The sequence below is a fragment of the Delphinapterus leucas genome, chromosome 16 (assembly GCF_059928025.1).
Source record: "Delphinapterus leucas isolate spDelLeu-1000000601 "Yukka" chromosome 16, BTC_Dleu_Yukka2, whole genome shotgun sequence".
In the NCBI taxonomy this organism is placed as follows: domain Eukaryota; kingdom Metazoa; phylum Chordata; class Mammalia; order Artiodactyla; family Monodontidae; genus Delphinapterus; species Delphinapterus leucas.
Window position 1 is genome coordinate 67,323,360 of NC_143144.1, and position 16,752 is coordinate 67,340,111.

At 43.8% G+C, this 16,752-nt stretch overlaps 1 protein-coding gene across 3 annotated transcripts in view; it reads right to left on the reverse strand.

The window, feature by feature from the left end:
- Positions 1-16,752, reverse strand: part of XPNPEP1 (X-prolyl aminopeptidase 1) — a 54,831-nt gene that overhangs the window by 32,003 nt on the left and 6,076 nt on the right. For 2 of the 3 annotated variants that reach the window (XM_089898153.1, XM_022568811.2), the window contains exons 2-3: positions 15,238-15,326; positions 10,225-10,349 (exon numbers count right to left, since the gene is read on the reverse strand). In XM_089898153.1, coding sequence (XP_089754279.1) covers positions 10,225-10,349; positions 15,238-15,326 — 214 coding nt within the window. Of the gene's footprint in view, positions 1-10,224; positions 10,350-15,237; positions 15,327-16,752 lie in introns of those variants that run through there. The other variant, XM_022568812.3, reaches the window with a different exon arrangement.

Consider the following 16,752-nt stretch of genomic DNA (forward strand, 5'->3'; position numbering starts at 1 on the left):
ATGTGTTTGGTTTGGGATCGAGATGAGGGTGGAGCAAGAACGTCTAGACATGACCTAAGTGGTCAACATGCCAGAAAGACATCACTGACCAAAGCTGTCACCTCCATACCAACTGGCTAAGCAGAGGCCAGACAAGCACTGGGCCCAGGCCTCCCACTCTTCCCCCAGCCATGAAGCTGGCAAAGCCCGGGAACATTCTCCCTAGAGAACAGCAAAAGGCCTAAAACAAGCCAAAGCCTTAGCATACTAGGAAAAAGCCGAAAAGAAACACAGCCATTGGCTTTTTTCTCCAAAACTGTCCATTTATCTCCATCTCTACTATGTCCCGGTCCAAGCCTCCCTCATCTCTACCTGGACCACTGTCCCTACAATCCACTCTTCACACACACTCAGAGGGAGCTTTTCAAAATGTGTATATGTCATGTTAGCATCCCGCTTAAAATCCTCCAATGACTTCCCATCCCACTTAGGATAAAATCCAAACCCCAGGCCAGTCCTCAAGGCATAGCTTGGTCTGGCCCTGCTCTCCGCCCACAGTCCTCCCACTCACACTGCTCCAGCCACACCGCCTGCTTTCTGCTCCTCGTGCTTGCCAATCTCATTCCTGCTTCAAGGCCTTTGCACATGCTTTTCCTTTTGCCTATAAAAGTCTCCCTCTGGTCATGGCATGGCAGGCTCCTTCCCATCATTATATTTCAGGTCAGATGTCATCTCCCCAGAGAGGCTTGCCTAGACTATCCAGCTACAGTAGCCACTCAGCCTCTTCTACCTCTCTGTACAGTACATTTTTCTAGATGTTTCTCTTCTTAATGACTCTTTTACACTGTTACTGTCCTGCCCCCCAGAATGTAAGTCCCATGAGATCAGGGTGTTTGTCTGTCTTGTTTGTCACTGTCCCTGTACAGGGCACAGGTGACACACACTAGGCCCGCATCCAATACTTGCAGAATAAAGGAAGAGCAGGAGGAGAGATGAACCTTTCTCCGTAGTTAAGACCTTGGCCACCTCTTTGAAGACAGAGAAAGGGCTACAAGCCAAGAAATGCAGGTGCCCTCTAGAAACCGGAAAAGACAAGGAAATGGATTCTCCCCAGAGCCTCCAGAAGTCACTTTAGCCCTGCTGACCACTGCAGACTCCAGCCCTCCAGAAGTGTAAGATAATAAATTTGTGTTGTTGTAAGCCACTAAGTTTGTCACAGCAGCAACAGGAAACTAATGCTTTATCCAACAGGAAAAAGGCCAGAAGGGATTACAGCTGGGGTTTCAAACTCAAAAGCCCTAGGGTACAGGCAGGTAAACGAAATGAGTAAAGCAGGACAAGAGGCTGCTCCCACTCAGCTCTGATTCCTGTCATGCTGGAATGTGAACCACGTGTTGCCAACCTTCAGTATTTCAGGAAAAGCTAAATATATGTATGTTCGTGAGAGATCACTCAATTTTTAAACGTTGGCATCTAATTCAAACAATTTAAATAACACACAGCCAAATAAAGCATATCAGTAAACTACAGAAAAAAAAAAAGCCTCAGCCATGTCTCAAAATCCAGCTCAAACATGCCCTCTTCCACAAAGCTTTCTGACCCAGCCAGCTTTCAGAGATCTCCCACACCTCTGAATTTTACCAAACCATCCACAGTGGCATTCATCCATGCTCCCCACCTTGGGTGATGATAACAAATAATACTGGCTAAGACTGACTACTTGCCAATAACTATCTTCATGTCCCCTAATTCTAACCCCAACAGCAGCTCTGGAAGGTAGCATCCTTCCCATTTACAGACTTAAAAAAAAAAAAAAAGAAGAATCAGCAGCTCAGAGAAGTAAATTACTTACTTACCACCACCCCCCCCAACCAAGACACCACTGCTCTAAGTGGCAGAGCCGAGATCTGATCTCAGGTCTGACTTTCAAAAGCCCATGCCTGGGCTTCCCTGGTGGTGCAGTGGTTGAGAGTCCGCCTGCCGATGCAGCGGACGCGGGTTCGTGCCCCGGTCGGGAAGATCCCACATGCTGCGGAGCGGCTGGGCCCGTGAGCCATGGCCGCTGAGCCTGCGCATCCGGAGCCTGTGCTCCGCAATGGGAGAGGCCACAACAGTGAGAGGGCCACGTACCGTAAAAAAAAAAAAAAAAAAGCCCATGCCTTTGCCACACTGCCAAGCAACTGCCCCCCATTCACCTCTACCTTCATCAACCACATAACAGATGTCTCCTACATGCAGGAATCAAACCTATGTTCAAGCCTGGCTCCCCCACTTACTGGCTTTCTTGTCTCTTAAATGAAACCAAGTCAAGGTATGTGGGAAAAATGGATAGCTGCCCAAAGATTCACGCCCTTTCCTTACTGTAAAGTCACTGAAGAGCGGTTGGTTTCCCATCCAGGACTTCATTTCCCAGGCCCCCTTGCACCTAGGCGGGATCACATGACTAGTTCTCACCAACAGAAAAAGGGTGGGAAGTGATACCTGAGTCAGGGCAGTTAAAGATGGACGCACCCTCTCCATACTCCTTCCCTTCCTCCAGCTGGAATGGTGGCATCACATGGATGGAAAGTGCCTGGATCCCTGAATCACTCTTCTTCCTAGTGGAAGAAAGTCACCCACCAACCAGGAACACCCACTCTGGACTGCTACATGAACAAGAAATGAGGCTCTGCAATACAGTCACTGAAACTTTGAGATGTGTTACCACAGCTAGTGTTACTCTAATTAATACAGTGAATAAAATCACTCCGGGATAAAAATCACTACCTCCACCCCAGGAGAAAGCCTATTTAAGAAATAAAAACAGGAAGCCAGCTCCTGGAGGAATGGGAGTAGAATCAAAAAGAGTTTCGGAAAATTGGAGTCATGTCTTCCAGAAGGAGGAACCATAAACACAGCCAAAAGCTCAAGGTGGCAGAGCCGCCCCCACAAGGATGGGATCTGTGGACTAAGCTGAGCCCAAAAGCAGACGAGGGGCCTCACAGAGGGGGAGGATGAAGAGTTCGGAATTCTCAAAGGTGGGGCCAGTTCAGTTCTGGCCCCAGCCAATGATTCTCCTGGTTTGGGGCCAGTCGTGCCCGCAAGTCCCAACATTTGGCTTAGAAGGTACAAGAAAACACCCAGATTACAAGAGAGAATGGACACTTCCTCCCTGAAAAAGTCCCCCCCGGGCCCAAACTCATTAATACTACAACCATTGTTCTGATTTTAAAAGAAAAAAACCTTAGAGTCGAAGGGACAGAGAGGAGCAGACCCCTGGAGTGCCAAGTCCTTGCACAATTACATATTCGGGGTGCGTGTTGTCTCCAACATGCAACAGTGTGTGGGTGTGTGTATTTGTGCTTTGGAAAGTACACAAAGGACAGAATTCAAGACTCCTCTCCATTTCTCTAACACCCTCCCCCTCCCCAACCCGTAGGAGAAATTCCATCAACCCTGAATCTAGCCTGAAACGAAACAGGAACAAGAGCCCCAGAGCACAGCAGCCTCTCTATTACTGAGGAGGCTCCTGCAGCAGGTCACACACAAAGCCAGCACTTCCTGTCCTCACAGTCCTGGCAAGGACCCAGAGTCCCACTTAACAGTCATCCCAACGAGGGCCCTCCTCTCCACAGAACCTGAAACAAGGAACGTCGGGCTTCTCATTTCTTTCTTTGGATGGCACCACAAACCCTCTCAGCTTCCAAACTTCCCAGTTCCCTCGGTCATCTGCCTGCAAGGTCCTCGCTCAATCTATCTACCGCTTCTCCTCCAAATCCTTCCCTTCTTCTCTGCTCCTAAGACCAGCACCCAAGTCCAGGCCCTCTGTACCCCGACGCTGGGATCCTGCACTGGCTTCGGAACAGGCTTCTCAGTTCCCAGTGTCTCCCTTCTCCAATCCACGCTGAACACTGCTCCCGTTGATTGATCGTGTCACTCTCTTATTCAAAGACCTTCAGTGGGTCCCTACTGTGTAACAGAAACCTAAACTCCTGACTCTGGTGGCTCCTGAGTGGCCTTGACCAGACCCTATTATTCTTTCTTCTTTAGGGTTATCATTATTCATGTTCTCCTACTTCCATGGATTTGCCCATGGTATTTCCTGCACCTCTCTACCTATAAGCACCCAAATTCTACCTGTTCACATTCCAATTTAAATGCATTTCCATCATGAAGCCTTCCTTGACCCTGCCAGCTTAAAATATTCCCTCTCACCTATGAGTTCAGTCCACACTTTAAATCTGTGCTTAGCATTAGAGAGGCCACCAGACACATGTAGCTACCAAGCACTTGAAATGTGGCTAATGTGACTGAGAAACTAAATGTCTGATTTTATTTCAACTAATTTAAATATAAATTTTAAAACTGATGCTCAAGGCTCAGTTATCACAAAACTTTTTAAGTATGTTTAGAACAACTTTGGTATGTAAGGCCACTTTTTCAACTGTAAATTTTATGAAATCTAAATACAGATCAAATATTTCCAATGAACATTCCACATTCAAGTTGAGATGTTTTGTAATGAAATACATACCGGAATTGAAGACTCAGTATAAAAAAAGAAATGTAAACTATCTCACTAATGATTTTTTATACTGATGATGTGATGAAATGATAATATTTTGGACATACTGGGGTAAAAAAAATGTATTATTAAAAATAATTTCACTGTTTCTTTTTACTTTATTTTTACTATGGCTATTAGAATAGTTAAAACTACATATGTGCCTCATATACTTCTACTGGACAGTGCTGATTAAGTTCTTTCCTATGACATTTACTAGTCTCATTTTGTGTTAGATTTGTGACTGGGGCTATCTACTCTTTAACCTCTTTAAGGGAATATTTTCCCTCATTCATTTCTATAATAGTAATAATAACAACAACAGAAATAGCAGCTAATATAATGAGACTTATTAGGTGACAGACATGCTTTAAGCATTTATATCTATTAACTCATTTGATCCTAACAACAGCCCTAAGAGACAGATATGTCACTGTCCCATTTTTGCTGGTGGGGAGCTGAGATGCAGAGAGTTTCCCTGACACTTAGGAGTTTGAGGTATAACTTACTCGAGGTCAAGCAGCTAGTTAAGTGGCAAACCTGCCACCTGAACCCAGACAGTTTCTGGAGCCCATACGCTTACCTGTATGCTAACTGCTTGCCTTTTACATTTGTCCCAATACTTAGCCCTGATATGGTAGTCAGGAAATATGCACCAGACAAGCAAAACACAACTTCCCCCGCCTTGTAAGGCAGATGGCTAAGCTACAGCAATAGAAATGATAACCAAAGATTATAAAAGAAAAATGGGGGGGGGGTAGTGGGGAGGGAAGTGAGAGAGAAGAGGACAGCAAGAGTACAAGAATATAAGTTTGTGAAGCCTAAACAAATAGAGACTTCTGCAATAAAAGTGCCAGCTCATATCAAGCAAGCTTAACTTTTTGTGTTTTCAGGATGTTGCTGGAAAACACATTTTTCCAGGATTAGAGCTTCAACTTCCTCCTTTAGGGAGGAGCCATCCAATTCTGATATTCCAGATCCATTAGCAGGAGGTGAAACACTGAGGGAAAGCCTGGAACATCACTGGGGTTTGGCCAGTGTCGCTGCCATTCCCAAAGCTGAATAGGAAATTGCTTTGGGTCTATTAGGTCACACCTAATGTCAAAGACAGAATTTTAAAACATCAATCAGGGTATTAGACCAAAAACCAGCATTATGATACCAAAAAAAAGTTGGCTCAGGAACAGCACCCAGGACCAAGAACATCAAGATAAACTTGGCTTGGCTACAAGAATGTCCCCTACCAGTAAACACAGATTTTATCCTAACTCCAGGCAAAAGAAAACTGAAACTGAAATACCAACACTACAAAGCTTCCAGCACACCCTTAACTGGAAACCTTCAAAGGTTACTGCAAGTAATACTCACAGGTCAAATCTTTCCATACAATGAGGCCTCACCTAGAGGTGAAGGTTCATAAATAAAGCAGAACTAGTAGGAGTTTGGCTGCTGCTCCACAACAGCCTGTGAGACCATTTCAAAGGAGAGACCCAGTTTCGGAAAACAGTGTGCTAGTGCTATGAGGGTTAATGTTATTTGTCAACTTGACTTGCTAAGGGATTCCCAGATAGCCAGCTGGTAAAACATTATTTCTCGGTGTGTCTGTGAGGTTGTTTCTGGAAAAGATTAACATTTGAATTGGTAGACCCAATAAAGATCGCCCTCACCGATACACATGGGCTGCATCCAATCAGTTGAAAGGCAGAGAATGAAAAATACCACTGGTGAATCCAGCAGAGAATCCATGTGACAGGAGGCCCAAGTCCAAAGGCTGAAGCCTGGGCCTGACAGGAGGCAAGGAAGAGCCCATCAGAGGTGCCCAGGCAGGAGAAGAAAAAAGGAGTTCCTTGAGGACAAGGACAAGGTCTGCCCTTCTTAAATGGTGGGATGCCCAGTTCCTCTGCTACTTACACCTCCTCAGGCCCAAGCTATGTTGGCTACCCTACCTACTCATCCAGCGCTTAGTCAAGATGAAACTTTGGTTCCTATGAAGTTGGTGAATCTTGTTCATCTAGAGAACAGAGGTGAATGGAAGAATTCTGTTACCAAAGCCCCACCCTAAACCCCACCAGTCTCTCCTTACCTCCCCCCACCTACTAAATTTAACATTACAGTACACGGCCACCTCGGCTTTCTCACGTGCCAACAGCCCCTTTCTGGCCTGATCTGCTGCTTCTCCTACACTTACACATTGTTCTCCCACCTCCCCCTTCACCCCTTCAACCACTTCTACTTGCCAAACCCTCATCTTCAGGGGCCTCTCCTCTTTACACCTCCGCTTCCTCTCACGTCTTCAAGGAGCAAGTTCAAACCCACTGTGGTACAAAAAGTGCTACTGAAGGTCAACAGACTAAGGAATTCCATGGAACAGAGTCCCTACCCCACTCCTGAGATGACTGTGGAAATTCCATGGACATTTAAATCTGAAAAGTGCTGAATACTTCATCTGTTCCTTAGAGTTGTACAGTGCACACTCAGATATTAAAGGCCCTGAGAAATCCTACAGTTAAGAAACTGTTCACATGGGCAAAGGACTTGAATAGACACTTCTCCAAAGAAGATACACAAATGGCCAACAAGCACATGAAAGGATGCTCAACATCACTAATCACCAGGGAAATACAAGTCAAAACCACGACATATTACCTCATATCCATTAGGACACCACCATCAAAAAAAAGAAATAACAAGTGTCGGTAAGGATGTAAAGAAATTGGAATTCTTGTACGCTGTTGGGGTAAATGTAAAATGGCATGGCCACCATGGGAAACAGTATGGAGGTTCCTGAAAAAATTAAAAATAGAATTACTATAGGATCCAGCAATCCCACTTCAGGTATATATCCAAAAGAACTGAACAAGAGCTCACACATTTACAGATCCATGTTCAGTGCAGCATTATTCACAAGAGCCAAGAGGTGGAAGCAACCTGAATGTTCATAAACAAATGAATAAAGAAAATGTAGTATATACATACAATGGATTATTATTTAGCCTTAAAAAAGAAGGAAATCCCGTCATAAGCTACAACATGGATGAATCTTGAGGACATTACACTAAGTGAAATAAGCCAGTTACCAAAAGACAATATTGCATGATTCCACTTAGATGAGGCACCTAAGGTGGTCAAATTCTTAGAAAGTAGGATGGCAGTCGGCAGGGACAGGGAGAGGTGTTCAGTGGCTGTAGTTTCAGGTTTGTAAGACGAAAAAGTTCTAGAGATCTGCTGTACAATTATGTGTACACAGTTAACACTGATGCATTGTACAGTGGTGTGAAAAATAGTTAAATGTTAAGTTTTTTTTACCACAATAAAAAAAAAAAGGAACTGTTCAGCTCATTTCACTATTTTCTTGACCCCTGACTACATTTTTTGCAGAACACCTTACAAAACACAACAGGAGGGCTTCCCTGGTGGCGCAGTGGTTGAGAGTCCACCTGCCGATGCAGGGGACCCGGGTTCGTGCCCCGGTCTGGGAAGATCCCACATGCCGCGGAGCGGCTGGGCCCATGAGCCATGGCCGCTGAGCCTGCGCGTCCGGAGCCTGTGCTCTGCAACGGGAGAGGCCACAACAGTGAGAAGCCCGCGTACCGCAAAAAAAAAAAAAAAAAAAAAAAAAACACAACAGGAATGCTGTAGAATATGGTTTGGGAAATTCTGTTCTAAACATCAAAATATCCTGAATGTCGTGCTGTTGCCTCAAATTGTCCAATCCCTTTGGTTATTCATTTCAGCCCTTCATTTGCTCCTGAGGCCAGGAAATCTCCTGTGCCTCCAAGCAGGGGTCCAATCTTGATGCTGTCCCCAGGTTAACACTGGCCTGATATTGTCACGACAATATGGTTTGCCACCGTTGGAGGAGGGGCAGAAAGGAGGTCAGCTAGAGTGGACCTCTTTGGGGAACTTAGCTTCAGCTTACAGTAATACCCTTATCTGCCACCCCCTCCATCATGGCAGACCCTCATCAGTCATGTCAGTGCCACACGTGATCTCACATGTGAGCACGCACACACACACACACACACACACACACACACACACACACGTACTTATACACTCACAGTGACCAAGGGTAAACACCAAGCTACTACACTGATCAAGTTCTCACCCAGGACTCTGGATTTGGAATTAAGGTTCTGGCTCAATCTGGTATCTTGAAAGTAACAGATAAAGAGATATATATGCAGAAACTGTGGGGTGGCCATCTATTCACTATCTACCTTGTTGCCTGAGACAGAAAGAAACTTATCTGCAGCAAGAGCTGAAACCCCTCCCATTCCAGTCCTCCTAGGGGGCGCCAGCTGCACCCTGCCTTCAGGTTCCATGGGACATCCTACCTGAGGGATAACTCCAGAGAGTACCATTCACAACCTGGAGTTGTGCCAGTGCAGTGGCCCTGCCCCTAAGTCCTTATAAAGCAGTATTTTTATTGCTCAAAGTACTTCAAGGTGGTTTCTATTGCCTGCAACTAAAGAATTCTAGAACACCAGTATTTCTGACTATTGCTTTTTACTTCCTTAGGCTTTTGCCAGAGGAACTTACCACCTTGTTTCTGAAAAGCACTCTAAGCTTCCCTGCTTCTCTGCCTTTGCTCCTACTAATCCTTCTATCTAGAATCCCTTCCCCCTTCTCTATTTACCCAACTCTATGCGTCCTTCAAGGCCAAGTTCACATGCCTCCCGTGCCCATGAAGCCTTCCATCACCCTCCCCTCTTACCCTCAAACATTCACAGCCCTCTGCCCAGATTTTCTTGATGTAACATCCACATTCCACCTTGCAATATAGACATGTGTATGCATATCTTAACTCCATCACTAAACTGCCTGCTTCTTGAGACCAGGACCATTCTCATCTTTGTGTCATGTACCATACCTAAGGCAGTGCACATAAACAAAGGCTATAAAAAGTATATGTGTAGGTGACCCTATGGAAGAATAGCACTTTGTATACCATCTCAGGTCTCTACTAAACCGTAAACACAGGGAGGGCAGGAATTCAAACTTAAATTCGTCTTTGTAACCCTGCAGTACCATGACCATGGTGTAGGCATCCAAACACCTGCTGACTCAATGAGCTAAAAAAGTAAATCCTAGAATCCTTTCGTCCTCTGCTTTTCAGGCCCATCACATGCAGTCTCCACCTCTCTAAACCCGACTCTCCCATAATTAAATCACTCGTGTTCTCAGATATAGAGGGCACTTATTGAAATGCTTCCACCAAAGGCGGTGGCTGGGGGGATGACGGGGGTAATATACAGAATCATCCCTAAAACCTGCTAGAGTGGAGATCCAGGATGAATTTCTGGCTGCCCTTCTGGCTGTGCCAGTGGGACAGGATAGTCTGGATGGGGAGAAGGGAGGTAGGACAGACAATTCTGCTGGGGACATGGTGTGGCAAAGGAGATGGGGTAAAGTGCATCAGCAACAGAGAGGTCCAGACTTCTGCCCCTTCGTTTATCTCCTAATTCTTCCACAATTTATTGAAAGCTAGCTATATACACTGGAAATAAGGAAGCCAGGGCCAAATCAATAAGCATTCAGTGAGACTCTACTGGACACAGGTCCCTGTGCCTAGCCCTGGAGAACATGCTTAGATGTAGGTTGACAACTTGAATCCTACAAACACATTGGGGCTGAGGGAAAGGAATAAAAAGAAACGAGGGGCTGACGAGTTCCATCACCAGCCCATCTCCACTCAGTACCTGGTGGGCATCTCCCGACGGGATGATGTAGGCCTGGATTGGTTCTGTCACATACTCCAGGTTCCTCATGGCTTGTCTCAGCTGCCGAAGCAGCTCCGAAGTTACCTTTGGAGCCATTCTGCTGTCTGCAACAACAGGAGAGTTTGTACCAAAACCAGACTGCTCCACGCCACTCAATGACTAGTTAAGTACCAGAGTGGTACATTTGTCATAACTGATGATCTATATTGACACATCACGATCCCCCGAAGTCCACAGTTTACATTAGGGTTCACTGTTGGTGCTGTATACTCTATGGGTTTTGACAAATGTATAATGACACGTATCCATCATTATGATTTAATAGTTTAATAGTTTTCATTGCCCTAAAAATCCTCTCTGCTCAGTCTATTCATCCTTCTTTCCCCTCCCTGCAATCCATTGGAATGACTAATCTTTTTACTGTCTCCATAGTTTTGCCTTTTCCAGAAAGTCATATTGTTGTAATCTTACAGTATATAGCCTTTTCAGATAGGCTTCTTTCACTTAGCAATATGCATTTAAGATTCCTCCATGTCTCTTCATGGATTAATAGCTCATCTCTTTTCATTGCTGAATAATATTCCATTGTCTGGATGTACCACAGTTTGTTTATTCATTCACAAACTGAAGGACACCTTGGTTGCTCCCAAGTTTTGGTGATTATGAATAAAAATAAAACATCCATGTTGCAGGTTTTTCTGTAGACATAAGTTTTCAATTCCTTTGGATAAATACCAAGGAACATAATTGCTGGATCACATGGTAAGAGTATATTTGGTTTTGCAAGAAACTACCAAAATGTCTTCTAAAGTGGTTGTACCATTTTGCATTCCCACCATTAATGAATGCAAGTTCCTGCTGGTCCACATCCTAGCCACCATTTGGTGTTGTCAGACTTTTGGATTTTGCCAACCCATTTTTTAAACAAATAAAAAATACCTGACTTAACCAAAAACATCCTAATGTACAATGCTGTAAGTAATATACGTTGAGGCTATTGTACTACAGGTTATCCTCAAGAATTTACACCCTGGCTCACTGTGGCTTGTACTCTGCTAGGTATAGATCCTTTTTTTGGTTTTTTTCTTTAGCATTTTTATCTGCTGCTTCTCCATCATCACCAGCACCTTAGGCTATAAAAGCCTCAGTCTTTATGGTTATCTCCAACAGATTCCCCTACGAGGTACCATACTACTACTCTTGGGACTCACTGAAAAAGTGCTCCATTTTATTCATAATCTGCAAGGGCAGCTTCAGCTGCTAGCCTCAGGGCTCCCACTCAGAAGTCTCCAAAAGACAGAAGTGCTCAAAGAGAGAGACAATGGAAATGGTCCTATTCATGATTCAAACATGTCCATGATCCCTGCATTACAGATGCTTCTGAATACTTTTCAGAGGGACATCCTTTCCTTTTGTCTGACCTACTGAGCCTATAATTTCTCATGTACTTGAAAAAGAGGGATCAGAAGTATCTAATCTGACCTAAATTTATATGTCAATACCTCCATTGGGTTCAAAATGAAGCCTATTATGACCTCATAAGCTTGCCAGCATCTGAAAACGTTATTATGACGTCTTTCAGGAGCTTCAGAATAAATCTGTGTTTCCGAACCATATTTCTGAGCAATTTAACATTTTTAAAAGTCAAGCAAAAACGTAGACATCCTTTGGAGCAGTATTCCAACCTTGGCTGCACATAAGAACTACCTGGGGAACTTATTTAATTAGTCTGGAGTACAGTCTGAGCATCTGGAATTTTAAAAAGCAACTATATGACAGCAGCCAGTATATTTTCTTTCAAGATCATTAATTTCCTCATAGAATTTGGCTTCTATTTGGGCACATCCTGACTTAACAGATTTTGATGGCACTGACTGGGTGTTTATAGCACTGACTGTGGTATGGATCGATATTTTGTTACTGACTTGATCAATGAAGTCAACAGAACTAATGGCAAGCACAAAATCCTCAATTACAAACTGAAAACCATCAAAGGCAAAATGGAGCCGATCAAAGACATCCTCTGCTTCCTGGTCACCACAACCGGCCTCCTCAACACCACATTCTGACCTTCATCACCATCTCTTGCCTCATCATTACATTCCTCCTCTTGACTGGCCTCCCCAGAATCACCAGCAACCTCAGTTTCATTCCACTACAGTGGCATCTTCGCACTTCCCTCCACAATGCCACCTGCCCCCCTCACCACTATCAACATTTCCCCTGCGCCTTCCTTCCTCATCCTTCATGCCCTTCATATTTGGTCAGTGTCCTGAGTCTGATGCAGCCACTTGTCACCTATATCAGACCCAATGAAAGAACTCCCAATACCACAACTAACAGATAAGATGTGATAAGGGGTGGGAAGCAGCCGCATAGCACAGGGATATCAGCTCGGTGCTTTGTGACCGCCTGGAGGGGTGGGATAGGGAGGGTGGGAGGGAGGGAGACGCAAGAGGGAAGAGATATGGGAACATAGTATATGTATAACTGATTCCCTTTGTTATAAAGCAGAAACTAACACACCATTGTAAAGCAATTATACCCCAATAAAGATGTTAAAAAAAAAAAGATGTGATAAGGGGCAGTGGCTGAGGTAACGAATGGGCTGTGGCAGTGGAAGCACCTATCAAGGAGGAGGATACAATGGGCAAAGGTGGCTGAGGGAGAGGTGGCCACAGGCCAACAGGCCTTAAAAGTGACTGAATGGGTGAGCAGCGAGAGCTGAGGAGGAGACAAAGCAGGTATAATTATAAGACCCAGCCACTGAGGTAGCAGCAGTTGAAATGAGTCAAGATGGCGGAGGTGAAAATTATGGCTGGTGATCCTCATAGGGTAATTTTTATGAGGATTAAATGGGCTACTATACACTAAGCACTTAGAAACAGGGCCTGATATAGTAAATGTTGTGTGTGCAATTACTAGAGGTAGATACACAATTAACTAACTATGAAAGCAACGTGATAAATGGTGCATTAGGTGTATATATTGCTTCTCCTTAAGGCAGAGACCATGTCATCTTCATCTCTGAATCCACGTATCTAGCCAAGCACCTAACATATGCATACACTCACTCAAAGATGGCTGAATGAATATCACAACTTTGTGTCTATGATCTTTTCAGACTCAGCATAACAGTAATGAATCTTCAGTGAAAGAAAGCTAGGATCCTAGAAGATGCTGTATAATAGCATCTGCTCATTCCATATCTCATTACTTTTCAGAAATGTTAGAAGCAGCCAAGAGCTAATCAGGGTGTGCAGGGAAGCGGGGAGCCAAGAACAACAAACCTAGGCCATGATGTAAAATTAGCCCATACATTGCCAGGCATTTTTAAATCATGCTTTAAAAAGAATGACTCATTTGAAAGTCTCTTGCATATGTGGGTCTGCTTTTAGACATAAGCTCCTAAACCCTCAGCCTTTATCACAAACAAAAGACTTTTCACTGCTTGGAAGTACATGAAGAGCACACCCTATTTACCTCACTGGGTGGCTAGGAGAATTTAACATGACAGCATGTGTGAAAGCTCCATGCACAGCATCTGATACATTGTAGAAGCTCAAGAAATATTATTTGAATCTGAATCTGAAGCACCAGCTGGGATTCCTCCATGCCTTGTTATAAGAAGAGAAGGGACTAGTTTACTCCAATTTCAGCATCTTAACGTTTGTACAGATGCCAAGCTGCTTTTTCAGCATCCATAGCTTTAGAGATGGTGGTTTGTTTCTCTGTCCCACTGCTGAGCAAGGGCCAAGGGCTTTACATACATTAGTGGTTAATTCTCACAATAATCCCCCCCAGGGAGATTTCACTATTCCCATTTTACAGGTAAAAAAACAGGAGTTAAATCCTTGCCCAAATCAGCTGGGTCATCAGGACCAGGACCCAAGCTCTAGCCAATCACCAAGCCCACGCTCTATTAGATCATATTATCTAGGGGACATAACAGAGGCTCTCTTAAAGCATTCTGAGACCAAAGGAATCGAAACAAGTGGGCTCCAGTTTCCAGCTGGGATTTACAACCTCAGACAACTGAAGCCTTCCAGTTTCCAGCTGGGATTTACAACCTCAGACAACTGAAGCTCCCTGAACCTCTATTTCTTCATATGTAATAAAAAGAAAGGTAAGTTCTCTTCAAACTCTAAATTCAATTATTCTATCACTTTTCCCTTTCCTACTTCCTCTTTTTCCCATTCCTTCCTCTCCTCCCTCCTAACAGGGCCCCAAATGTGTTGGATACATCTACATTTTTAAAGAAAAAGGACCTAAAACTGGATGTAGCTGCAGCATTGACCTTCCAAAGAAAGATCCGTTATGGTTTCTAATGTGCTTCACGGGATTGATTTTTTCAGTCAACTAGAAGGAAACACTATAGTTCTCCTGGGTAGCCCACAGAAAAGCACCAGTTTACATGGGCCAGAAATATAGAAATACACCACTTTTCAGAATTCAGGTTTCTGGCAACCCAATAATATAACTAACCAGTTCTGGGAAGAGGATACGGTTCCAGAAAATTTTCCCAAAAAGATTTTCCTGAATGCCCATTCAATTTAAAAAGCACAATAATACGCCATAAACGTTTCTTATTTCATAGTCTTATGATGAAAACTGAAAGCTAATCTCTAAGGTGGTCAATAAAGGATTACATTAGAAATTAGAAAAATCAGAATAGGACTTTTTCAATAACAACCTGTCTCTACCACTACCACCACCATCACCACCATCCCAAGAACAGGAAATGCAAAAACCATAACTCTAACTTTCTACTGAAAAATAGCTATACACCCACACACACATAAAAACAATAACCAACAACCCGGGAAACCAAAAGACAAAATGGTTTTTAATTTCCAGATATATATCCCTTCATCCCCACGCATGATCAATTATTAATCCCTTACCCTCTCTTCTCTCCCAATTTGGTGATGGGGTGAGGGAACCCAAAATCCTTTTGAGATGTTCCATCTCAGTAACAGACAAAATTATTACCTGTTTCTACACCTGGGTCTCCTGAGCGTGTCGCCTCGTTAGGTTCAATTATTCTTAGATTTTTCAGCTGAAAATCCTGGTAGTTTGCCCTAAGGAAGAGAAAGAACAGGATATTGCAGACTTTGACCTTAGTAACCGTGGCAAGGCTTAGTCAGAGAGGAACATCAACTTGACTTAGCCGTTTTCCTTCGTGAGTCAGAAGAACTCTCACCCCAGTATCAGTGATGAAATAAGTTTCAGATAAAACTTGCAGATACAACAAGACCATTGGCAGGTAAACCTTCTCAGTCTCAATCTCTAATTCATGATTTCTCTTCAGCTATGTCTAATCTCCTGTTTAACTAGTCTAAAAATATTTTATTTGCAATGACTATATTTTTCACATGTACAGTTCTATTTGGTTCTTTTTCAAATTTGCCTGTCCTTTCTTCATGGTGTCATATTCCTTCACTATGGTTTCTATTCCTTCTCTTAGCTTTAATTATTTGGGGCCCTTATTTTAAAATTCATTTCAGACCCTCCATTAGAAGGTCTTGGAATAATAATCCTCAAGTTTGCTCGGTCTGCTGGCTCCCTCTTGGTGGGTCATTCTTTTTCTTACAGACTATTTTATCTATGAGAATGAGACGTATCCTGGATTGTACAAGCACTGCTGTCACTGCTGTTTGCTTCTGAGATTAATTTTCACTTTAACTTCTCAGCAAGGAGATTTACATACAAGTGTCCTGTCCTCATACAAGGATAGTCTGGTGCTGTGGACCCCAACTACGAAGGCCTACAGCATGTATAATCCCTCAAGGCTCAGTTTACCAGATGCCATGCAGGCTTTAAGCTCCCCTACATTTCTGGCACCTGAGGATTTCTCTTTCAGTCAACAAATATTTACTGAATTACTGAAAATCTTCTATAATCCAGGCCCTATTCTAGACACAACAGTGAACAAAACAGAGAACATCTCTGACCTCAAGAGGTTTACATGGTGGGGCAGGGGAAAGCAGGAGGATCCTAGAAGGGGAGGATATAGGAGGAGAGGCAACAGACACAAGAAAACAGCCTAACAGGCAGTGAGTATGTGTTCTATGAAAAAAAGTCAAGCAGGGCAAGGGGAAGACAGTGTCAGAGAGGTAAGAGGAAAGGTTATTTTAGATGGGGTTGCCAGGCAAGGCCTCTTTACTAACAGATGACATTTTAGCAGAGACCTAAAAAAAAGTGAGGGATGGAGCCATGTGGATGTCTAGGGGAAGAACACTCCAGAAAAGGGGAACAGCAAGTGCAAGGGCCCTAACGCATGGTATACCTGAAGGAAAGCAAGGAGGCCAGTGTGGTATTGATGTGTGTGTTGGAGGACAGGGAGGTAAGTGGTGAGGAGACAAGATCAGAGGCACCAAGGAGCCTGTTGTTGGCTATAGAAAGGGTTTTAGATTTTACTCAGCTATGAACTTAAAAACAGTTTTAACTTTACCACACTTGTACGTGCTTAGAGCACCACACAGCCAGGCATTTTCACCAGTCACT